Source organism: Columba livia, chromosome 16 (genome assembly GCF_036013475.1).
Source record: "Columba livia isolate bColLiv1 breed racing homer chromosome 16, bColLiv1.pat.W.v2, whole genome shotgun sequence".
Classification (NCBI taxonomy): Eukaryota; Metazoa; Chordata; class Aves; order Columbiformes; family Columbidae; genus Columba; species Columba livia.
In genome coordinates this window covers 6,184,273-6,207,976 of record NC_088617.1, presented here as the reverse complement: position 1 = coordinate 6,207,976, position 23,704 = coordinate 6,184,273, and the positions used below count along the sequence as shown (strand labels likewise).

Genomic DNA, 23,704 nt, shown 5'->3' with positions numbered 1-23,704 from the left:
GGAAACGGTGACTCAGAGGTGCCGGAGGATGGTGGGAGCTGAGTGCCCTTTGGCCTCGCACAAGACGAGCCCCGTGGCCACCACCGCTGATCAACTGTGGGTGCTCCGGGCTCCCCGGCAGCTGCGGCCCCGCGCCGAGCCCGGCCATGCTGCCTCTCCCGCGCTCCCCTCCCATCCTCTCCCCTTCCTGCGCGCAGACACCCTTGGAAAGACTCTTGGCCGCTTTCTCTGAGACAGGAAGGTGTCCCCGAGTCTCAGGAAGGAAAAACACTCAGTGCTGAACCCACCAAGACCGTCTCCGAGGGGCCAGGGCTGGAGCTGCTCCAGGCCTGACATCACCTGGGAACTGGAACCAGAACCGCAGCTGCACTCCGCGCCTGGTATTTTTTTCTTTAACTTGTGTTTTTAAACTTTCTTTTTATAGATTTTCTTTTCCCCTTTCCCTTCTCCATTCCCCTCCCAAATATTTCAGCCTCTCGGCAGTTTAACCTTGCTGGGCCAGCGAGGCTGGAATGCAGCAGGGCTGCACCCGCGGCTGGAGCCCAGCAGTGTCGAGAGCCATCACAGTGCTGGGACAGCTGGGGACAGGGACGTCAGGGGCTGGGGATAGCCAGAGCCCTGGGCAGGCAGGCAGGGGGCTCGGGCAGGGGCTCACTGCCTGGTGATGGGGGGACCAGGACCCCACAGTCAAGGGAAAGGGACTGGTGGCCTCAAGGGGACCTGGGATGGCCTGCACAGGCACAGGGGGTGCGAGGAAGGAGCCACCAAAGCAGAGGATCTGGCACAGCCAGCGGTTGGTGGCAGCACAGCTGTCCCCATCACAACCCGGAGACAGGGCATTTGGTCAAGTTTGCCTGAGCCTGAGCCGTAGCCCGAGCCTGGGCCTGAGTCTGTTCTAGGTGAGCAAGCAGAGCTGACCAGGGATGTGGGACACAAAGACCAGTTCCAGCCCTGGGATCCATCCTTCTTCATGCCTTGGCCTTTGGCTGCACCTCTGGGTGCTGCTGGGCTCTCCCTGCACTCCTCATGGGGCAGGGGCTCACGATAAACATCCCGACATGTCCTGCACTGGCACCGGCACAAAGTGCAGACGCTTGCTGCCTGGGAAACCTCCCTGTTGCAGTGACCACAGTGACGGATTGAGCATTGCAGGTCACCCCCGGCCCTGTCAGACCTGGGGACAAACGTCTGTGAAGTGACCCCAAGGCCTAGATGGCAGCAGGTGGGGACAGGAGGACAGGTCTCTGCTGCCCAGGGCAGGGCAAAGGACCAGGGAGCAATGGGCAGCCAGATGTGGGGGTGGGATGGACACACCATGAACCATGGTGTGGTGGGCACACTGGGATGGGGTGGGATGGGGTGGGATGGGGTGGGCAGACCAAGGCTCCCGGTGCCATGATCCCACCACATCGCCCCATGCACCGGAGCCCTCGGAGCTGCCTGCCCCACCGGGACCCCGTGCTGGCCGCGGTCCCTGGGGACACAGGCCTCGCTGGCAGGGACAGGGCGTGAAGCTGCAGCGCGGGGTGAACGCCAGGTTAATCTCCCACTGGAGCTTCCCTCTGCAAACAATAAGACAATGCCCGGCCGGGGGCCGCCTGCGTAACCAGCAGCGTGGAGGGGAAGTTGTAATATTTGGATTTAGCACTCAGTAAATTAAGGAAGAAAAAGGAAAAAGCGCTGGGGGTAATCAGAGCAGGGCTGGCGCTGTGCCCTTCCCCATGGCCAGTGGCCCCAGGGGGCTCAACCCAGGCTGGGGACAGGTGCTGAGTGGGGTCAGTGTCCCCAAGAGCCAGCACAGCCAGGCACAGCTGGGACCAGGAAGTGTCCCCAAGGGCCGGGCAGGGGACAGGCACGTCCCCACCATGGAGACACACGGCCTGGAGGCTCGAGGCTCAGGCACTCAGCGGGGCTGCGGGCAGCGCTGGCGGCAAACATGGCATCTCCTGCGACACCACCAAAGGGATGTGGGCCAGGAGTTTATTTTAATCCAGACCTGCACATGGGAAATCAAACCCTGTTTCTGCAGCTGGGGTGGCTGGGCAGGAGAGGGCTGTGGGAGGGGACAGTCACCTCCAGCTGACAGCGGTCAGGGTGACAGGGGGTGACAAGCTAGGGGGCTCTCCCAGGGGTGTCTGTGGGCCTGAGCCCTGTCTTGCCGCAGCCCTGCAGGGGCTCCTGAACCAAATCGGCACAGGGACAGGGGCTGTCACTGGAGGCCGGGAAAGGGCTGTGCGATGGGTCACCCCTGTGGGTGCCCGGGGCAGGGACAGCTCTGCGGGGTTCAGCTTAACCCCTCTGAAATGTGAGCCCACACTGTGGGACCAAGCTGAGGTTTTGGGAGAGCTCCACCTCCCCTGTGTGCCCTGGGCAGAGCTGTCCCCTCCTTTGGGTACCCCAGGGTGGGGGTCTGGCACAGAGCTTGCAGAAACACTCGGACAGGTTGGGGAGAGGTGACAGTCGAGCAGCAACAGCACGGGAAGGCCTTCGGCACGCAGCCGCGCACCGGGAGCCCATTTCCCTACAACAGGGGCTGTTATCAGCGGTGAATACCCGGAGTGGTCCCAGGGGGGACCTCCAGCCCTTCCCCTCCACCTACCCCACCGCTCTCCCGCTCCGGCCCACGTCAATGCTGCCGCGAAGGTGTCGGAACAATCGCCTGACAAAGAGCTATTTTTAGGGACCGGGGCTCGGAGCGAGGATACGGCCCGGCTGCTGACAATGGGGGGAAGGGGGCCGGGCTTCCCCCGTGACCACTCCGCAGCAGAAGGACCTGTCAGATTTCCTCGATGACCCAGGCCCGTACAATACAAGGAAAGCGCGAGAGGGAGATACCCCCGCCAAGACGAGCTGCTCCTTTACCTAATGGGAGTGACCTGGGGTGAGGGGCTGTGAGGTTCGGGCCAGCGGCCTCCCAGGGGGAGGACTCCCACAGCGGGAGGGGACCTGGGTGAAGCATGGCCGTGCTCAGCTTTCCACAAGGCGCGGGGAGCCGGGATGGTTCCTGTCACCTTGTGCCACATGCCCGGTGCTGAGGCAGCTCCGGGGGGTGCAGGCACAGCACGAACCCCTCTGTCCTCCGGGCTGGCCCATGGCTCTGAGCAGGCTGCAGCGCTTGGCCAGAGCCTGCCTGCGGTGGCAGGGTTGTGACCAGCCTGGGTGTCCCTGTCCCCAGCCGGCCCCGCTCAAGGGTGCCGGGAACTGGGGCACACGCCGGCCCTGCCTGGGGGCTCGCTGGGTTCCACAGAGCGGTCGGGCTGTGCCCTGAAGCGTTTTCTCCTCTCTCGGGTCTCCCCGAGCTCGGCCTGCAGCAGAGGGCTCTGCGGACGATGCGCTTTAGGGGTGCAGCTCACGTCCTGGGATGCGCAACAGGAATCTGGGGCAAAACCCGTGAAAGGCAGCAGCGAGCAAAGGTCACCGGGGACCTGGAAGGGGTCAGGGCTCAGCCCAGCCCCGTCCCCAGTCCCCTTCGCCCGCGGCCGCACGGCCCGGGCTTCCCGCAGCGTCCCCGGGGTCCGGCCGCCCCCGTCGCGGAGCACGGCCGGGCTCACGGGACGGGCCGCAGTTGCCACCTGGCGGCGGCCCCGTGCACAGCCCTGAGGAGCGGCCGTGCCGGCGGCCCCTCGGGAGCCCCGTGGAGGGTCCCGGTCCCGGTCCCGGGCTGCCGCCGCGCACGGCCGGGACTCCTGCCGGGGCCCGCGGGGTGAGGGCAGGCGGTGCGGGCGGGCCACGGCTCGCCAGACGGAGCGGCCCGAGCTGCCCACGCCGGGGCACGGCCCGGAGACACGGAGTGCGGACAGGCGCAAGGCCCGGAGTCCCCCCGGTCCCGCCCGTGCCGCCGCCATCGCCGCCGCCCGCCCCACGGCGGACTACAGCTCCCATAACCCCGCGGGACAGCCCCCGCTCCGCCCCGCATGCGCGCCTCGCCCCCGCGGTACGTCGTGCGCCAGCAGGCGGCGGGGATTCCGGTTCCGGCGCGCCTCGCTCTGGTCCCTGCGGCGGCGGCCGAGCCTTGTGCCTCCGCCATATTGTCTGTGTGCGGCCGGCGGGCGGGCGGTGAGCGGGCGGCCGCGGCAGGTACCGGCGGGCCGCGGCGGCTCCGGCGCCTCTCCCAGGGCCACCCGGGGGGGACGGGCGGAGGGGGCGACTGGGGGGAGGCGCCCCCGTGTCTCCCGCACCCCCTCCTCGCCGCGGGCACGGTGCGGGCTGAGGGGCCGGGGCTGCCCCTCAGGAGAGCTGGGCCGCGGCGGGGGCTGGGCCGGTGCCGCTGAGGAGAAATAGGGCGGCTGCGGCGGGAGGGAGCGGTCGGGCCCGGCTGCGGGGGCAGGGCCCGCCGCCCTCTGCCTCTGGAGCGGCCTCGGTGCCCCCGGGGGGCGGCAGGGCCGGGCGGGGGCCGGGGGGGCGGTTCGGCCGCTCCCAGCCCGGCCTGGGACCAGCTGTTGGGCCCCCGCTGCCCCCGGGCGCGCAGGACGGGCCGGGTCCCCGCCCCGCTCCGGGTGCGCACGTTTAGGCGGTATAGGTGGGATTTAAAAGTCTTTCTTTTTTCCCCACGCTGTCCCAAAAAAGCGGGGGGCAAGGAGAGGCCTGCTGCTTCTCGCCACCGCCCCTAGCTGCGCAGGGGCTCTGTTCTGGGCCTTTCTGGGTGGAGGGGAAGGTGCTTCTCGCAGCTTTCCCCACCAGTCGCTCTCCTCTTCTGAAGTTCTCGGTGGTCAGTATCGCCCCTGCTGTACTTTAGTTAATTGTGCCTTGGGGCAACGGGCTGTGTGGCCATTGGTGAAATATGTTTTGTAAAGGAAAGGACAGATAAGATTATGAAACACCCTGCGTGTTCTTTGTCAGATTACTTTATTCTTCCTTACTCAGGGCTTTAGGTACAACCAATAAAGTTTGGATTATGAACACTCAGTCATCGGTATATTTTCTGCTGACAGCAGTGGTTGATCTGTGCAGAGACTCACAGAAGCATGTTCTTCGCTTCTGCAAGATAAACTGATGGATCCTGAGCCTGTGGTGTTCAGTGTTTTGGTTCTTCGCCCCCATGAGAGGTCTGCAGTAGCGTGGGGTCAGACCTGCCACTGGTTTGGGCTCTTGGAGCGCTGCTCCTGCGCTGAGCGTTGATGCCGGGCTGTGAAACTAAGTGCTGCCTTCTGTCTGTGGAGGTGGCTGTGCTGTGTGCCCCATGGGCGCTCGCTTGGCTCGTGCAAACCCCGTCCCCAGCGTGTTCCAAAAATGGCGTGTGAGGAGCAGCTCATTCTGCATCCAAGGCTCAGCACCCACCAGAGGTGACTTGGGCAACGTCGTCTTTTGAGAGAGAAGCACAGGAAGGCAGCAGCATCTCTGCTTGGGGGCAGGTGGTAGTTTAGTTTGCTCTTTGGACATTCTCTCTTTTTCAGAAACATAGTAGTTGCTTAGAATATTCAGGCGCAAGGAGAGTTGGTGTTCACACTGTGTTGCCAATTGAGCTGGGTGTTGGATTCAGGTGTAGCACAGGTAGGTGTGGAGAAGTCGCTCGTCCTGCACATTGTTCGTGTCGGTGTGATGCAGAAAAGGGTGAAGCTTGTGCCAGGAGAGGGGAGACTGATCTTGGGAATACTTTAGGCAGGATTTGCGGAAGATGTGAAGCTTGATCAGCTCCTTAGTCCTAAAACTAGGACTAAGGTAATACTTCCAGTTCTTACAGCACAATGCTGTGCCTGGGTAAAACACAGCAACAGTGGTGCATCCTCTGTGGAGACACACTGCGTCTGTCACTGGAAAAAGAAAACTGGAGCTGGATGAGCGTCTGCTTCCTACCCTCAGGAGAAGATCTGCCCGTGTCTCACGGGTGCAGGTCCGGCTCTTCAAGTGCCTCCTGGCAGAAAAGGGGTTATTGGAAAGGTCCAGACCTTTGCCCGGGTAGGAAATGTGTCCATCTTTGGTAGGCACTGATCCCTTTCTTCTTGGCAATGGAGACATTTCCTTTTTTTCACCTTTCTCTGTTACCTGGTAATGTAATTTCTGTTATTTATGCATTGTTAGTGAAACCTCACAGTCTTCTAGTGCCCAGCATGGGCAGTAGCAGAGCGTTCAGTGTCCACATCCTGCGGCTCAGACTGGTGAGCTCAGAGTTGGCTGCTGCCCACGAGGAATTGAAACGGTGTTGAGGAAGGTGAGATCAACCATGGAGTGAGGAAGGTGACACCCTCTCGGTCTCAGCTGTGGCAAAACAGGACAAAGGGATGAAGCAGAATAGCTGATAATGTGCTGTGGGGTGGATAAGGCACGGAGCATGGAAAAATGTTGTGAGAAAGTTGGATGCTGGAAGAGAAAGTGGAGACTTCTGAGTGGGAGGCTCGGAACAGCTTTGCTGGGTTTGGCGAGGCATGTGGGTTCATGGATAAGGGAGAAATCAGTCCTGTTGGGAATACAGCTCTTTGGAAGAGGGGCAGAAAAACTGACAGTGGGCTCTAGCAAATGTGGAGGAATCGTGTGCTGTTTCGTGCTGTTAAGCAGAGTTTAATTTTGTGCAGGGGCAGTTAATGGTACTCGATTACTTGAGAAAAGCTGATGAAACGTGAGAATGAAGACACAAACCTGTGAGTGGGGATTATGGGGAAAGACTTGGTAAAGTGCTGTTACCTGAAGGTGAGACACGGAAAGACTCCAGTATTGGAGATTTGGGGCATTTTCAAATAGTACAGGTTGGGCACCTGGGCATGAAATGGGTTTGAGGCAGGAATCTTTGGAATGCTGGGTCGCAGAGTTGTAGAGAAAGAGGTTATGTTTCTACTGTGATAAGAGGCACAGGGATGTAACTTTTCCCAGTTGTGTTAAATGGTGGGTGTCCTTATGCCTTCCACTTGAATTCTTTTTCTGCATTTTCTCCTTACAGAACTAATTTTCTCTTCTTGTCTTTCCTCACATCCTCTGAGGAATAAGAGGATGGAAGACAGAAGCAAATGGGTGACATTGTGGTGGGGTGATTAATTTTGTGTCACATTTCTGAAGAGGCAGGGTTTTCTTTCTGGGTTACCAGACCTGTCACCTCCACCATTCCTCCCTTATTGAATTGCTTTCATTAAGGCATCTGTTTTATAAACCATCTGGGTGAGATTGATGCCATCTTAGATTTCATTGTCCCATAGGGGTCTTGAGAGAATAAACTTGACAAATTTTAAGATCAGAAAGGGCTGATGTGGCATTGGCTATGAACATTATCTGGTTTTGGTTGTGAGACAACTCTCAGATAATTTTTCTGAGCTTGAATATTCCCTTCAGGGGCCTTTTAAGAGTTTATTTTCCTGGAATTTACAGCACCTGAGGAAAGGAGTTCTCCTTTGGACCTAGAAAAAATGCTTTGGAGAGGAGACTGCAGCTTTCTGAACTGGCATTAGCACTGTTGCTGAAAGCAGAGTGGATTTTGTAGCTGTTTTTTGGTCCCCATTTGCCATCAAGGTGCCAAACCTGTCTGTTGGTGAGAAAGGTTGATGAGAAATGGGGCTATTGATGTGGTCGTAGGATCAGTGTTCACAGACATCTCCTGTTGGGCAGGTGTCAGCAGCAACATGAGCCCCACATGAGCCTCACCCGCTTCTTTGTTCAGGCTGTTCTGGACAGTTTTATTCAAACAAATTATTTTATTCTGCATTTCACACTGTTTCTTTGGGAAGCTGAAGAGCAGAAGGGAGACCTTGGAGTTCTTTGCGGACTCAAGACAACACCACCACAGACTCATATTTGGCAGGCTATGATTTCTATTTTACTTTTGCACAGAGTTTATTTCTGAGAGTTAGGCTATACCCTTCTTATGACCGATTTCTAATTTTTAAGGAATATTACCATTTACAGGAAAGTGTTTTCTACAGCTGTCCAGCTGCTTCATCTAATGGCTGGATTATATCATGGCAATTTACTTGAATGGTGAATAAAATCTGTACTAGATGGTAGTGGAGAATAATTTTGGGCCAAGGTGGAATTTGGCTGCCAGTGGGGTGGTTGTGTTTTCGAATGTTATCAAAAGTCCTGCAAAAATGAAGATATTCTGTCTGTTTTTGCAGAGAAGTAGACCTCTGTCCTTGTACCTTCTGGAACAGCCAAAGGGTCAAGAAGTTTTGGTGGGTTTTTTTTAATTAAGCTAAGTGTAGGGAGAGCCCAGTGTGTTCTGTGGCATTAGCACAGAATTACATACAAGAGTTTGCTTTCACTGGGTGGGAGAGGTCTTGCCATGTTGTGACAAAGTGTCCCCAAAGTCTACCTGCCCAGGGGGACGGTGCTGCTCCCATGCTCTTGCCTGAGCCCTCGGAGGAGGCAGTTTCTCAGCACATCTTCACACACGTGTCCATGAGTTGTCAGTAAATCTTTATTTTTAGTGTTCTGAAAATGGATGAGTGTGGATGCGCCCAACAAATTAATTTCTGGTGTAGAAAAGCAAGAGCTCCTGCAATGTTCCTTCTCTTACAAGTTTTGTCACCGATTTCTCTCTCTGTTCCAAGTGTGCTGTTAAATTCCAGCCTTCTGCAGGTTAAGCAGCACTTTGACTGAACTCTGGGAGAAAAAGGAGGCTTTTTGCTCCCCGAGGAAGTTTTGCAGCATCCAGATTCATGGTAACTCAGCTGACAAGTTAAAAGTTTTAAGTTTTGGTATTTTAGAACCTATGGCATTCAGGCACATGTCAAACATATGCGTCATGCCAGGTATATCCACGTATACTTGTTTTAAGCCATGACTTAGTGCTGCACTGTGGCTTTACTGGGGGATCGCAGAGTGCAAAGAAAGATGCTGTGGAGATGGACAAACGTGGCCCTGTGTGTGAGTGGTTTGGCATGGCGAGTGTGCACTCAGCATTCATGTCCCTGCTGGGTGACACCAGGCGGGGAACGCTGCAATCACCAGGCTTCAGTTCATCTCCGAAACACTGGGGTGAAATATTAAAACCTCTGTCAACACGTTTCCATCCGCTGCGATGGCTGGAGAGCTGCCTGTGTGACTGTAGCTGCGGAAACCCAGAATTACTCCAAGATGTTTCTTATGTTTAACTTAACCTGTCAACTGTTTTTTCCTTGGCCAGACATAAGCAGCTGTTTAAAAGAAACCTGGAAAATAATTCTGGTGGAAAAATGTAGCTAGAGCAGATTATGCTGTTCCAAAAAGATACCAAGAAGAAAGTTTTGTCTCAAACCTAAGCTTTTTTTTAACTCATTAGATTTTTAAATCTGCTTCTCTATTGATGTTGTCCATTTAGTAGGTAAATGGTCTTCAGGAAAGGATGTAAAACGTCAGTTTTTTTAATTGAGGCTTGTTTCTATTTTAGTTATAAAATCATAGGAAAATATAGGTTGCAAGGGACTTGTGGAGGTCATTTGCTCCACATTTGTATTGCTGCATTTCCAACGTTGTGAAAATACGCAGATTTTATTTCTTTTGTGAGACAGAACCTGTTTTTTATAAAGTTGTTACTATTATGTCTTCTTTTAAAGGTGATCTGGGTTCTGGTTGACATTGGCTGCCAATCGGCCATACTGGAGGATTTCAGCATGTCTTGATATTTTGATTTCAGTGGTGTCTCTCCAGCACTAGATGTTCTCCAAACACTGGAGGAGCAAGTGCTCCTTCCCTGAGAGGCTGATGGGCAAGGGATAGATGGGCTACGTGAAAGAAACCGTAATCAATTTTATCCAGTAATTGTAATACTTCCTCTCACTAACAAAGCACATGATGCACCATGATTTCAGAGGCTGGGATTGAGCCATTTACTATGAAAGGCGATGCCTTGCTTGTAGTTGTGGAAAAAATAAAGGAGTAACCTTTTGATTCCAGGCAACTCACTGTTATTTTGCTCTTCTCAGCTGACAGAGGGCTCTTTCCAAAACGAGCTGGCTGCTCTGGCTTTGCTTGGTCACAGGCTTGGTCTGGTAATGAGCTTACGTGGGGAAAGTAGAAGAAGGAGGAAAGTCTCTAGACCTGTTTGCCGATCTGTGTGTGTTGCGCTCTCCGCAAGGCTGCCTGGGATGCTCCATCTGGAGCTGATAAACTGACGGCAGTATTTTCTTGGCTCTTTGAGCTTGGCTTGGTGCAATTCAGAGCCTGTCCTAACTCCTTTGGGACTGCTCTCTGCTCACTGAAGTTCAGGTCCTTGTCGGTAAGGATCGTGTTTATGTTGTGTTGAACACAGTTCACTGGGTCCCGGGTGCATTATTTATACTCCAGACCTTCTCCACAAAGGTCATGGCTTGACAGCACTTGCAGGTCCTGGGGACACTGCTCTGCTGGGAAGTTCTTGGCTTCCAGCTCACCGGGAGTCTGTGGGCCCCACGTCACGCGGATGCAACTTCTGGGTTTTAGGGTTCTGAGGGAGTAACTGTGCTTGAGAGAAGCTCCATGTCAGAAACACTTCCATTTAAAAGGAGAAAAAAAAAATCCAGTATTTCAGTTGTTCAAGAAAAAAAAGAGGTGAATTTTACTAGAGGCTGAGCAGGTGTGTTTCTCAGAAACAAATTTGCATAGATTTCTTGGCTCTGTTTTGGGCTGTAAGTGGATACACCTGGAAGGACAGGGTGTAGGGAATTCATATGAATTGTGTGGAGGTGCTGGGAGTGCAGATACCGCACAAGAAATCGGGTCCTCCATGGGGGTGGGGGCTGCTACTGGGATTAGAGTGTTTTAGAAGGATGATAAAATCCCTTTTAAAAAGAAGGGTGTTTGTGTTTTAAATAAAAATGTTTTAAAAATCAAAAGTAAACATTGAGAGGCTTTTTACCATTTTATTGACCTTTAGGCACAAAAAATCTGGCTTGCCAAGCTGCTTGGACAATAGGCTACTGTTAAAATAATTCAAACATTTAAGAACTGATCTCTTTTAATTAATAGGCCTTCCAATTAAAACATTCCTATATGATGGCAGCACAATTGGTTTTGTCTTTTTACTGGGACTCTCACGCACTCCTGCAGAGTAATTATCAGCAGTACATGCAGTGCTGTATTGGGCTGTTGTTGTGATGCTTATTTTTTTTTTGTAAGCAGGATGAGCAGGGTCCTGTGGGGTGCTCTAGATAAGGATGCTGTGTAAGAGAGCAGCTAATTATCAGTTTGCTAATACTGCTGCAGCATTTTTAAGGCCAGGCCTGTGTGGGAAAGCCAAGTGCTGATCCTCCCGTATGGTGCTCGTTGGATACAGCACCACAGGTCGGTGATGTCCCAGGGGCTGTCACCACAGAGCTCCAACACAAGAGCTGTTTTCTGTCCTTGCCCGGGCACTGAACAGTGTGTGTCAGATGGTAACTGGAAGCTTTGTTTTCCTCTCTCTGCCCTCTGCTACATCGCCTAGAAAACTCATGGTTATGTTTTCTAGTTGAGCACTTCTCTGCTAGAGCAATTAAAATTTTCAGAGATTTTTGGAGTTGTTTTTGGAGATGTTCGAGACTATGCTGGACATGACAACCTGATCTAATTAGATCTGCTTTGACTGGATTGCTTTCAGCAGTCTCTCCTGGTATAAATTATTCTGTGATTCTGTCATTAAGGCAGGAGTTAAGAAATGACATATTCTGTTTGGATTCTGCAGAAATAGAACTCATCTTTTATAACGAGTGCAGGACACTCATCTAGGAGTAATTGTTGCTCATACTGTAGATTTTTGTACCTTGAAACTGCAAACTAAACTGACTCTTGCATGGCCACACCTGTCCCTGTTATTTGTCCCTATTTGTGTCAGTCTCATCTGTCAGAGCTTGGATCCACTGCAAAATTGTCTGTCTCTAGGGGCAGTGAAAGCAAAATATCTACAAATTCCATAGTGGTTTTGAGCGGAGAGAGTGAGAAGCTTCCAGGCAGGGTAAGTTTGGATAGGTATGTAACTTTGCTTTAAAACCAAATTACCTGTGCAGACTCTCTCCTCTTCCTGTATAAAAAACAGTAGACAATAACACCCACCTTTGTAAATAGGCATTGTGTGCCATTCTTAGAAGCTGCCGTCGATGATTTCCTGAAAAAGCCTTTCTCTGAGCAGTCTGTTACAAGATACAGCTTGTGCTAGGCTGGAGCTACGTGACAAAAAATAGCCACTGTGAAATTTGATCTATCTTTAGATAATGTGATTGATTTTTCTTTTTTATTATTTTTTTTCCTGCGCTGAAGCTGATGTTGCTAAGCTGGATGAGGAGCTGTCACATGTTCTTTATTGATACAGAGTTGTGCTTAAAAATTAAAATTGCTAAGTCATCTTAGATGTATATGAGTTGTTAATGCCTACGTGAGGAGTATCGGGCAGAGGAAATCAGCCAGAAGTACATGGAATGAGGAGAAACAGAAACGTGATTAAACTAAAATCCAATAAATCTCACTGTGCTAAAAAGTGTTCTAGTGAACTTGCATGCTCTGTTAGTGCCTGAATACATTTTTGGAATAGATATCTAATTTCTGAGTGTCTGAGTCATGCCACAGAGATGATTCAAGGTCTTAGATGATTGCTGCCTTATCTTCTGAAAGTGGCTTTTGTGAGAGGACTAACATTTGTTCCACAAATAGATATTTTTAATTTTTTTTTCACTAATACTTCATATTCTCCCATTAGCTGAACACCTGGCTGACGTGCCCCATGCCTCCCTCCCTGCCTTAGGCCTCGGTCACGCCTCTCCCGTGGACTTTGGAGCAGAACCGTGGCCCTTTGTAACCTGCCTGCCTGGAGCCTCCTCACACCCTTTGTGTGTCAGTAGGTCAAAAATAACCCACGTGGCCAAGGTGGGACCCCCTGAGGAGGCTCAGTCCACACCAGCAAGAGACCTGGTGCACATCTCTGCATCCGAGCGCAGCCCTGGCTGCTGGTGGAGCTGTGTGACGTGGTGAAGGACACCGGGCCCCTGTACCCCAGGTTCTCCACTGCCTTCACAGCCGGTGGTTCTGTGGGGTCTTTGCCGCAGGCTGAAGCTCTGCAGACCTCCAGGAGACCACAGGACAGTGCCGATAGGGCAGATTTTGCTTCTGGAAGTTTGTTCTGGTGTGATGTATCCTGATAGCCTAAGCTAACTGCTCTGAGCAGATTTCTAGGTCTTTCTGATTAATTTATGGGGCTGTTACTTCCTCCTGCAGTCCAGCAGTTCCCTTTTTCTGTGAAGGGATAAGATTGACATAGCAAATAAATACATCATGTTCATTTAGATTGCAGCGTTGCCCACTGGTTGAGCGTCTTTGTATAACCGGGGCCGTGTAGTTTCTGCCGTATGCCGCCCACCAAACAATACCCTTTCATGCTCCAGTACAGCTTCCTTCCTTGTAAGTTGTTTTGAAAGCCGACAAAGAGATTCTTGTATTGAAATGTTTAGAAGTATGTCAGCTTCACTCATGGTGAAAGATTGGAGAGGTGCAAAGGCAAGAGTTTTATTCTAAGCAGGACAATACTTTGGTATAAAATTTTAATCTTAAATACTCTGAAATTAGAGTATTTGTCGTTGATCTACGGTAACTTTCTTTTGAGTTACTTTAACTAGTCTCAATACTGGTGAAACGTAAAAGATTTGCTAAAATCACGTTGTAAGGAGAAAGAAGTGGTTGTGCTTACTAAATCCTTTGGACACACAGAATGCAAAGAAGCATAATTGGACTGTTGCAGCAGAATCTTTCATGTTTGGATCAACCCTCATAACCCAGCACAGACGCCGCTGTCTTTTGGACAGTTGGAATTTATGTCCTGACTATAGAAAGTGGTGACCGAAACTGGTGCCTCTCCCTCAGCAGCTTTTAATTATTAACTTAAATAATTTTTCTTATAGTATCTTGAGGTTTTAACCTGTGGTTTGTGTTCTCTCTGCAGGTGGAAGAATTTGAGGCCCTTATCCTCTGTGCAGCTTTGCCGTTCAGGTAGCCTCTGATTTCAGACATCTCATCATTTCCACCTGCCAACCTGTCTGATATGTCGGGACCCGTGCCGAGCAGGGCCAGAGTTTACACGGATGTGAACACACACAGACCCCGGGAGTACTGGGACTACGAGTCGCATGTTGTTGAGTGGGGGTGAGTCTGGGCCGCTCGGGATCGAGCCCTGCAGGATCGTGCATGGGTCAAGTTACGTTAGGCTTTTTCATGCTCCTTGGGGGATTTCTAATGTGCATGGCAAGTGTTAGGATCACAATTCTTCTTTGGAAAAGGGTTTCTTGTCAAGATTTCAAATCCCCATCAGTGCAGGAACATTTTTAGCAGCTTCCTTAAGAGTTTAGTTCGAAGAAGTGTTGCCAGGTAGTCAGTAAACGTCCCCTTTCAGAGGGAAGACAATATTTTTTTCTGAAGCAATCTAAACGCCCCTGGATGCAGGGCTGAAAAGAAGTGAAAAGGCATTTGATGTTGCTTCTGACTTGGATGAGTGAAGAGACTCAGCAGACTTAAATAGGTACGTGCTATTTTGTGACTTGTTGCTCAGCATTCTGCGGGTGACTGGAAAAGACGTCTGCTCCTTTTTGAAGAAAGGAGGTGTCTAAATTGAGCTCATGACTAAACTGTCCGAGAATCATAGAGCAGTAACGCCAGATCTGCGTTCCTGCTTTTGTATAGCAGGGCCCAGACTAAGTTCTGCCCTCAGCTTTGTTACAGCTCCTGGTTTCTGAAATGTACACAGCAAAAGTGGAATGTCCTGAGCAAAGGTGGTTTTCTGTGCCCAGTCTATTTTAAAACCGACTAGCATTTAAATATTTGGCCTGACTGGCTTTGTTGAATTTTAACAGCATTATACAATTGAAAATTTAGCTTTTAAATATAGATAGACCAGTGGAAGGTATAGCTTGAGTTTGCTGAAATGCATAGTTGGGCTTATGTTATCTACTACAGGAGAACTAAGTCCTGGATTGAATCTAACTTGAGCAAGAAGCAGCGCCCTGTTTCTCTCGTACTTCTTACTCATTGCATTCAGGAGGTGTAAGACACTAGTTGATCCCCCTTGTCTTGTCAGTGAGTTAGCGTTGAGTGGTTTGTAAATTGTGATGGAAATGTCTGAGCTCTTTGGAACTCTTAACAATTTATCTCCACAGAAATCAAGATGACTACCAGCTAGTTCGAAAATTAGGCCGAGGCAAATACAGTGAAGTATTTGAAGCCATCAACATTACAAATAATGAAAAAGTAGTTGTTAAAATTCTCAAGGTGAGCTGGGGAGCTAATGGGATTGTTGTTCTTTAAAGCCACTGATTAGATTTAGGGACTGTTAACCTTAAAATTTTCATTTCTGCTCTGTGTGTTCCGTTGCATGTGTAGTATCCTTCCAGATTGAGTAAAGGTCTGGCTGCTGGTTATTCTATAGCCTTGATTGGTGAAATACCTTCATTTAGTGGCCCTCAGGTAGCTGGTGTACTTCCCATAGTTATACAGTTACCATGTGCCAGTTAAGAAGTTTTGGACTATGATCATGTTCAAACAGCTTTGAAAAAAAAATGCCATCTTGTGGCTGTTTGAACTGAACTGGAAAAGGCTCCAATGTACTTTGCTGTCTCGCAGTCACTTGCCTTCGTCTCTTGGGTGTTAGGGTGTCTGTCAGCCTCATGTCGCTGGAGTGCTTTGTCTCATACTTTCGCTTTTTATTCTTCAGCCTGTTAAAAAGAAGAAAATCAAGCGTGAAATCAAGATCTTGGAGAACTTGCGAGGCGGTCCCAATATAATCACTCTTGCAGATATAGTAAAAGATCCTGTGGTGAGTATGGAAGGAACTTAAAGGGTACACGGGGGTGAGGAGTGAAGTTGCAGTGTTTGAATTCAGCTCTGAGCTGGCTTCTTGTTTTCCCTTGCTCTTAAATCCTACTTCTGAATTGATTAATCAGATCAGCTCTTAATCTGATTAAGTTCTTTCAGAGGCCACTCCCCCCGCAGGTCCCCTCAGCCCCTCACACTAAGAGTGAGATCCCAGTGAACTGAGACACGTTAATTCGTTCTACAGATGGTGCTGCCAGGGCTGCGGGCTTTGGCCGTGCTCTGTCTGAGGGGAATCACAGCATGGCTGAGGCAGCGGGGCTTCCAGCAGTTCTAGGAGTAAAAGTGGTTTAATTTGTTATCCTAAATGAAAACATGTTGTCTTAACATGGCTGAACACCTTCTCTCTGTTTCAGTCTCGGACACCCGCTTTGGTTTTCGAACATGTAAACAACACAGACTTTAAGGTACGGTGTGGGATGTGAACTTCTAATGTTTTCCATTTGAAATCCACTCGTAATATTTTTCTGGGGAAAGGCAGGTACATAGTGAGCAGGCAGGTTATTAAATCGTTTCCTTCCACCAGAGTAACTGTCTTTAAAGGTAAATGTGCTTGGAACAGAAGTTTGTAATTAGTCCTTTAGTATCATTTTGCCACAGAAGTTACAAGATGAGAATTCAGATTCCAGGTGGTATTCTAACATTTGGAGCAAAGTAATCTGTTATCTGGTGGACCACCAGTGCCTGTCTCTCTGAAACACTTCGCTTTTATGTTCATTGTATAACTGTTTATCGGAACCACATAAATGTGGACAGCTCTTTCTGTGGCTTTCCTTACTTCTGGTTAAGGGGATTTAAGTGTTTCTTTGTCCCCTTCCTTACTGACCTGCCTGAGGACAAGAACCGCTGTGCAGTGCCATCTTGTAACTTAGGAAATATTTCCTGTTCTTCAAACGGGTTTGCAGAACCATGACAGCAGAGAGCAGGGCTGGGTTGCTCTGGGTTAGAAGGGATGTGATCTTTTTCTTGGGTGTTGACCATTGATACAATGTGTTTGTGTCCCACAGCAATTATACCAGACACTAACAGATTATGATATTCGATTCTACATGTATGAGATTTTGAAGGTAAGTTGGTGTTTTGCTGTTTTATCAGTTTATTTCTAGAATTTGCACTCAGCTAATCCTATAGAGATGGTTATCATGCCACTAATGGTGGTGCAGAGAAGAGAGAGCCTGTGGAAAAATTGCATGGAAAAATATACATTAAGCCATTACCAACTGTTGAACTTTGTTTCCGCAACAAATTCTAGTCCTTTTTTTTGAGGATAGCAGAGCCTTTGAATACACTGATATAACTTAAGATTGTAAATCTTCATGTAGCCTCTGAAAACAGGAAACTCTAAGTTGCTGATGGCTGGTTTTGTGCCCTGATGTAATGTGAGTCAAATATACTTGTCCATTCTTCTGAAAGAATTTTTCTCCTCGGGAGTCTGGGGAAGGAGAGACGTGTTTGATCAGTAGTGCCTAGTAACTCTGCTCTTAGGGACTCTGAACATTTTTATGAGGAAGTACAGCAGGTGAAATCAAGACACTTCTGTTGCTGGAATGTCCCTTTGAGAGGGGGCTCTAGAGGTGTTTTCTGTGGTCTCTGAGTCTAGTCCAGGACTGGAAGGTCTGGTTGGCTGGTTAGACTTAGTATATGTGGAAATACTTCTGAATATGGTTCAATGTGACAGATGATTGTGACTCCAGCATCTGTTTCTTTGTGTGTCACCTACAGGCTCTAGATTACTGCCATAGCATGGGAATCATGCACAGAGATGTCAAACCTCACAATGTCATGATTGACCACGAGCACAGAAAGGTAATAATGTGGGGCGTAAGGAGAGGTATCTTGGTGATACGGGTGGGGGGAGAATGTCTAAACAGATAGTCTGATCAACTTCAAATTAATTGCAAATAGAATTGTAAATGAAACTTCAAACTAAACTCACTTGTAGTGTGGTTCAGCCAGCGGAGAGCTGGAACATCCCCTGAGCCTTTTTTCTTTGTTTTTACCATTTCTAGCTTAGACTAATAGACTGGGGTTTGGCTGAATTCTATCACCCCGGCCAAGAGTACAATGTCAGAGTGGCTTCCAGATACTTCAAGGGACCTGAACTCCTTGTAGATTATCAGGTAAGAATTACCAGGACTTATCACTGATTTTTATATGGAAAGTCTATGCCATTTCAACGTAGCAAACCAGAAATTCAGACATCTAGAGACGAGAAGCTAAAGACAGTCCATTCTAAAATGTATAATGGAAAGCAGTGGCTATGAAGCCACTGAATAAAGAAACTAATGCATAGTCTCAGGACCTTGAGGAAGAGCTGCAGAACTATCACCGTGGATCTTGCAATGCAAATGTTGAATGTTTTTTTTAGCAAGGCAGCTTTTGCAGTAGGGTAGAGCAATGAAACATGCCCATGTGGGAACAGCTAGAATTGCAGGAACTTCTAAACGAAGCTATAAAAACATCCCCGTATCTGATGAGAAATGCTGTGGGCTGGAAAGAGCCGTGTTACTGGTGACTCCAGATCATGCTGGTTCTGAATGAAGGTGCTTCCTCACCTGCCCGTGTACGTTGTGCAGTCCACTCCTCTTGTCGCTCGGGATACTTCCTTTCTCGACATGTATTCATCAGCGGTTCATAACATTGAATTTTGCAGGGAAAATAGAGAAGGGCACTGGTCTGTAATATCGTTATAGGTATGGATGGAAATAGGATACCGGCTGTTCTGCTGATCGCTGTATCCCAGTTTGAGTAGCTGGAACTCTGAGCTGAACAGAGATCTCGTGATGGAGATGCAGGAAGATATTTCACCCTGTTCCCAGCATAATGTGGCTGTATCGCTGGAGGGAGGGGGGAGCCTCTTAGTATTGGGAGTCTGTTCCGCTTAATTCATTTGAAACTGAGTTGTCCTTCTGGTTTTGTACAGATGTATGATTACAGTCTGGACATGTGGAGCTTGGGTTGCATGTTGGCTAGTATGATATTCCGAAAGGAGCCGTTTTTCCATGGCCATGACAACTATGATCAGGTGAGAGCTTATCTTTTACAATCTTTGTTCTCTTTGCACAATGAGGGATTCCTACCTACACTTCTGTTGAGGGATCTGAAGAAGAATTTAAACATTTCTCTAATGGCTGCTTTGCTCTGTTTGAAGCCACACTCCTTTTCTCAAGTGTGCAATTGTATCTCGCCAGTTAAACAGAAATAGATTTATAGTGCTTTGTATTTGTGAGCTCCTCAGTAGACAACTGGAAAAAGCTCTAACAATAGTTCTATTAAAGCTGGTGTGCTCTGGTACACAGGTGACTTTTCCTGAGGTGATGTTATGTGGAAAGCCCCTTCCACCATCCCCCCTCCCTTTCCTCTGCATAGAAACTGAATTTGACACAGTTTTACATGCATTCTGAAATCTTTTATGTATTGCCTTTAGGCCAAAATTTTCATACATAAACCTTTAACATGCATCTGAACTAACATGTAGACAGTTAAGCACAGTGACCTGTTCTCAAACCTTCATTCTGGAGCCCTCCAGGCTGGCACTTCACCCTTCACATGCAAGTTGCGGAGTTTCTCTTTTTTCGACCAGTTATTCTTGCCTTCCCACTCTGTTCATTTTGAGTATTTTCTTGCTACGAAGGGAGCGAGCATTGCAAGATCTGAATTTTTAGTGATGTGGGGTGTCCTGGCTGCCTGGGGTTAGCAGGTAATGGCTGTGAGCGGAGGCACGTTGGCGATATCCCTGATTGTATGTGGCTAACCACGAGGTGACCCTGTGACTGCTGCTTCAGGCTCCCAAGGGAATGTGCTGCTGTCTCTTCATGCGAGCTCTGGCGCTATTGTACCCTCCCCGCTTTGATATTTCTCTGTTTGTTCCCAGCTGGTGAGGATAGCCAAGGTGCTGGGGACAGAAGATCTGTACGACTACATCGACAAATACAACATTGAACTGGATCCACGTTTCAATGACATCTTGGGCAGGTGAGCCAAGGTCCAGAGTAGCTCATGACAGCTGCTGCTTTGTCAGCAGACTGTGAAGTACACAAAAAGTTATGGGAGAATCTGAGCCAGGATTCTTGAGACCTGTAACTTTATGCCTTTGATCCCTTCTACCTTTGCTTCCCATGGTCCTTTGTCTGCAAATGGACTTGAGGAAAGGTTTTAAATGTAATCTAGGCAATAAATGAACTGCCGGAGCATAAAGCGTGAAGGGCAGATGCTTCCTCCAGTATCCTGGGGGAAAAAAAAGAGAGTGTTTCTCAGAATTACAGTGCAGAAAATCAGTTGCTGCTTAAGGTAGCATTTACATATCTTTTTCCCCTCATAGAGTTGTTTTATGTGGCACATACCAAAACCACAAGGAACTAATGTTGAGGACATAAGAGCTGTGATTAGGCCTGTAAATCCATTCTGAGCTTGAGCCCTGCGGGTGTGCGGGGCTGTGGTGGCTGTGCCGCCACGTGGAGACATGCTGTAGTGCTGCTGCCCGCTCAGCGTGCAGTGGCCCCTCTCGGAGGCGGACATCTGGCGCAGTTCTTGCTCTTGAAAAAAGGGAATTTTGGCGCTGATGTCCTCTGCCTTGCCTGAGTTGGGTATCTTTTTTTCTGCAGACACTCTCGTAAGCGATGGGAGCGCTTTGTTCACAGTGAGAACCAACATCTGGTGAGTCCAGAAGCTCTGGATTTCTTAGACAAGCTGTTGCGATATGATCACCAGTCACGACTCACAGCGAGAGAAGCCATGGAACACCCCTACTTCTGTAAGTATCAGCTGCTGTTTGAAGAGTTCCTCCTGTGCCGCTGGGAAACCTCCGTTCCTGGAGGCTGTGCAGGCAGGAGCTGAGAACGGCAATGTGATGAGCTGCTCTTTGCCAGTAATTGCGCTGGAGCTGAGGCTGCTTGTCTCTGTGGAGTAAACAAAGCATTACCTGCCAGAGTCAGGCCAGTGAATCAGCAGCACTGTGATAAAGACGCTTTGGTGCTAAAACCTCTGCTGATGTCAGCAGCTGCAAGCCAGGTAACTCTCGTTTGTTGAGAAACAGACCCTATAACTCCTTTTCTTACTAAATGTGTACCCCAGCGATTGCTATATTCAGGTCTTGGTTTTGCAAGCAAAAATGTAACTTTCACTAGTAAATGTTTTTAAACACTTCCTGTTTTTCACAAATATTGATATTTAGGTTTTTGAAACAGCTGTAACAATGCAAAATATGAATATTTCCTTGGTTATTTTCTTTCTCTTGCTGCTGAATGAACTTAAGTAATTACCAAACTGTACTGGTCTGCATTACGCCTGTTGCAAATGTTCCAGTGAAATGTTTTGCAAGTCTGAGCATTAGTAAAGCTGAAAGCTGTGAGCGTTGGACAAACAGCTGAATTAACTTGTGTCCACGGAGATACAGGTTGTACTAAACTCTGCACGAGGAAGAGCAAGATTTGCCATTCCCTGGTGTGACACAGTGGGATGGGAGGGTGGGAGAGGGTTATCTCTGGTCGGGTGGCAGCGTCATTTACCTGCAGCTGAAAATAAATTTAGCGAGTAACTCAGGGACATCTCGCAGAAGACAGCAAGCTCTGATGGCACGCATTACAACTCGTAGGCTGTTGGGGGGTGTTTACAGAGACATGACGGGATTGGAACTGGTGATCATCTTTCTGCTTGCTACTCCCGTTTTCTGGGTTTGGCTTTACACAGTTATGCAGTTGCTGAGCGTAGACAGGAGATCAACTTCACCTTCGTTTCCTTCAGCTTTTCCTGTCAAGCAGAACTCCAAAGCACATTGTTTAGGTGACTTTTCACTGATATTACCTTGGTGTCTTCTTGGGTGCTTCCCACTGGAGTTGGTGGAAAATTCTGTGTTCCAGTAGCTGATGGTTGATATTATTTGACATGGGCAGCTTGGCAGAACCAGCTGAGCGCAGGGGTCATGGGCGGACAGCATGTCAGCCGCTGTCTGGCAATGCGGTGTCTAAGGCTCGTGTGCTCTTCCTAGATCCCATCGTGAAAGACCAGGCTCGGATGGGCTCGTCCAACATGCCGGGCGGCAGCACTCCTGTCAGCAGTGCCAGCATGATGTCAGGTCAGTTCTGCTCCCCGCTCTCCTTGGCGCGCAGTGTTTTAAAGCATTGACACATGCTGTGAGGATCCAGGAGGGTGGGTTCTGCAGGTGGGGCCGTAGGTCATCTCCTGGGACTGATGACAGTGGCAAGAAGGGCTATGACAAAGCGGGTGGGAGAGTGTGATAACGAAGGCCTCACTGCAGCCTGACCTGCTTTTCTGGTCCTGTTCTAAAAGAGTGCTTTACAGTTGGATTTTTTGGCAGCAGTTGAAGGACAGCGATCCTGCCACACATCTGCCCGTTGGTGACACTTGCACCTGTGCAAATCTGCGCTGTTTTCAGAGGCTGCAGAGAACAGTAGCAGGTCTTCAATCTCACTTTATTTTGGCAGCTCTGAAAACATAACAAAGCGGCAGCAATCTGACCCACAAAGAGACCGCTGAGCTGTCCTGGGCAGCGATGCAGTGTTTTCACTCTAATCCCTGCTCACCTGTCTCTCTTCCAGGGATTTCTTCAGTGCCAACACCTTCACCCCTCGGACCTCTCGCCGGCTCCCCAGTCATTTCCGCCACCACCACGCTGGGGATGCCGGTGCCGGCGGCCGCGGGCGCTCAGCAGTGACGGGCTCTGTCTGCGCTGAGTCAGGTGGGGAAGAGGTTTCCCCTCCGTCCCCGCGGGACGCAGCTCGTGCCCGGCCGGGGAAGGGAGGGGACGAACGCTTTGGAGGCACCGTGTCTGAACTGTTGCTTGTGGATTTATAGTAGTTCAGTCATTATATACAAAATTATTATAGGCTGATTTTTCTTTTTTTTACTTGAACTTTTCGTAACTCAGGGGATTCCCTGAAAATACCTACAGATGGAATATTTCTCGGACAGTTTTCCACCCCACCCCCCCGCCCCCCATTCCTCCCCCCCAAAAAAGAGTACTCTTCATTTAAGAACAAAGATGAATCAACAGCATTTTCAAGCTATTGCATCCTGCTGGAAATCTCTTCATGTTCCCAACATTCTTCCTCCATGAGCCCACACCTTGGGGGGACTGTGCTGTTCTCCAGAGGCCACCAACCCAAGTCTTCATCAGGCAGGGGAGGGGGATTCTTATTGTCTCACCCACTTGAACCCCGTGTCCTGCCTCTGACTCAGCTGGGGGACACTGAGGAGACAATTCCAGTGTGGAGAGGTGGTGGAAGCTTAAAAGAACTGCAGATAATGTCTGAAACGCTAATTGGATTGAATCATGTTTCCTTAGGAGCCAAGCAGAATGCCAACTCACCCCCTTGCATGTAATTTTAGTCTTAAAAGAAGAAGTTACTGATCCGATGGGAGTCCTTGCCAGCTCCTGAGAACGGTGCTTCTTGAGAGAAAGCCGCACTCTGAGCAGCCCCTTTCTCCGGAGGGTTCTTCCTGCCATGGCTTGGCTTGGATCTTGGGAATTAGTTTGTTATTGGGTACATTGTTTTGGTTTTTTTTTTAATTGTTTATATAGATTTCAAGCTGGTGGCTACTTAAAGCTGGAAAAATCAGACTGCGCCAAGTCCGATCTCACATCTTCACCCACCATCCCCTCCCTCACGTGCCATGTGGTGAGAAATACCAGTTACCTCACAGTCTTGTAAATATGCACTGAGAGGAAGGAGCGAGCAGATGTTAACTTAAACTGAACTGGTAGATCAGTAATTGTGGACAAATATTATCATTGACAACGGAGAAGCACCCTTGTTATAGCCCTGCAACCCCTTGCTGTGTATATATACTTTGTCCTTCATATGTGAAAGATCCAGTGTTGGAATTCTTTGGTGTAAATAAACATTTGGTTTTATTTATCGAGGTTAGATTTCAGTTCCCTGTGTGGAGGCTCCATGGGGCGGCAGGACCCCATGCCGGCTGCCAGCTCCGGCCCGTTCGCACGTACCCAGCATGGTGAGCGGTGCAGAGAAGCCTCACACAT

At 49.5% G+C, this 23,704-nt stretch overlaps 1 protein-coding gene across 6 annotated transcripts; it reads left to right on the top strand.

The window, feature by feature from the left end:
• The first annotated feature begins 124 nt into the window (after positions 1-124).
• On the top strand, positions 125-23,583 carry CSNK2A1 (casein kinase 2 alpha 1). Of its 6 annotated transcripts, none has more exons than XM_065032161.1 (13): positions 125-380; positions 13,784-13,983; positions 14,991-15,102; positions 15,545-15,646; positions 16,059-16,109; positions 16,710-16,769; positions 17,425-17,508; positions 17,712-17,822; positions 18,626-18,727; positions 19,577-19,677; positions 20,307-20,455; positions 21,689-21,775; positions 22,260-23,583. In XM_065032161.1, exons 2-13 carry the CDS (start codon positions 13,883-13,885, stop codon positions 22,373-22,375), a joined length of 1,176 nt encoding a protein of 391 aa, XP_064888233.1. In that variant the 5' UTR covers positions 125-380; positions 13,784-13,882; the 3' UTR covers positions 22,376-23,583. The 6 variants fall into 6 exon arrangements, with proteins under 6 accessions (XP_064888233.1, XP_064888231.1, XP_064888234.1 ...); XM_065032159.1 differs by lacking the exon at positions 125-380 and adding an exon at positions 3,904-4,056; XM_065032162.1 differs by lacking the exon at positions 125-380 and adding an exon at positions 3,913-3,934.
• Positions 23,584-23,704: the final 121 nt, after the last annotated feature.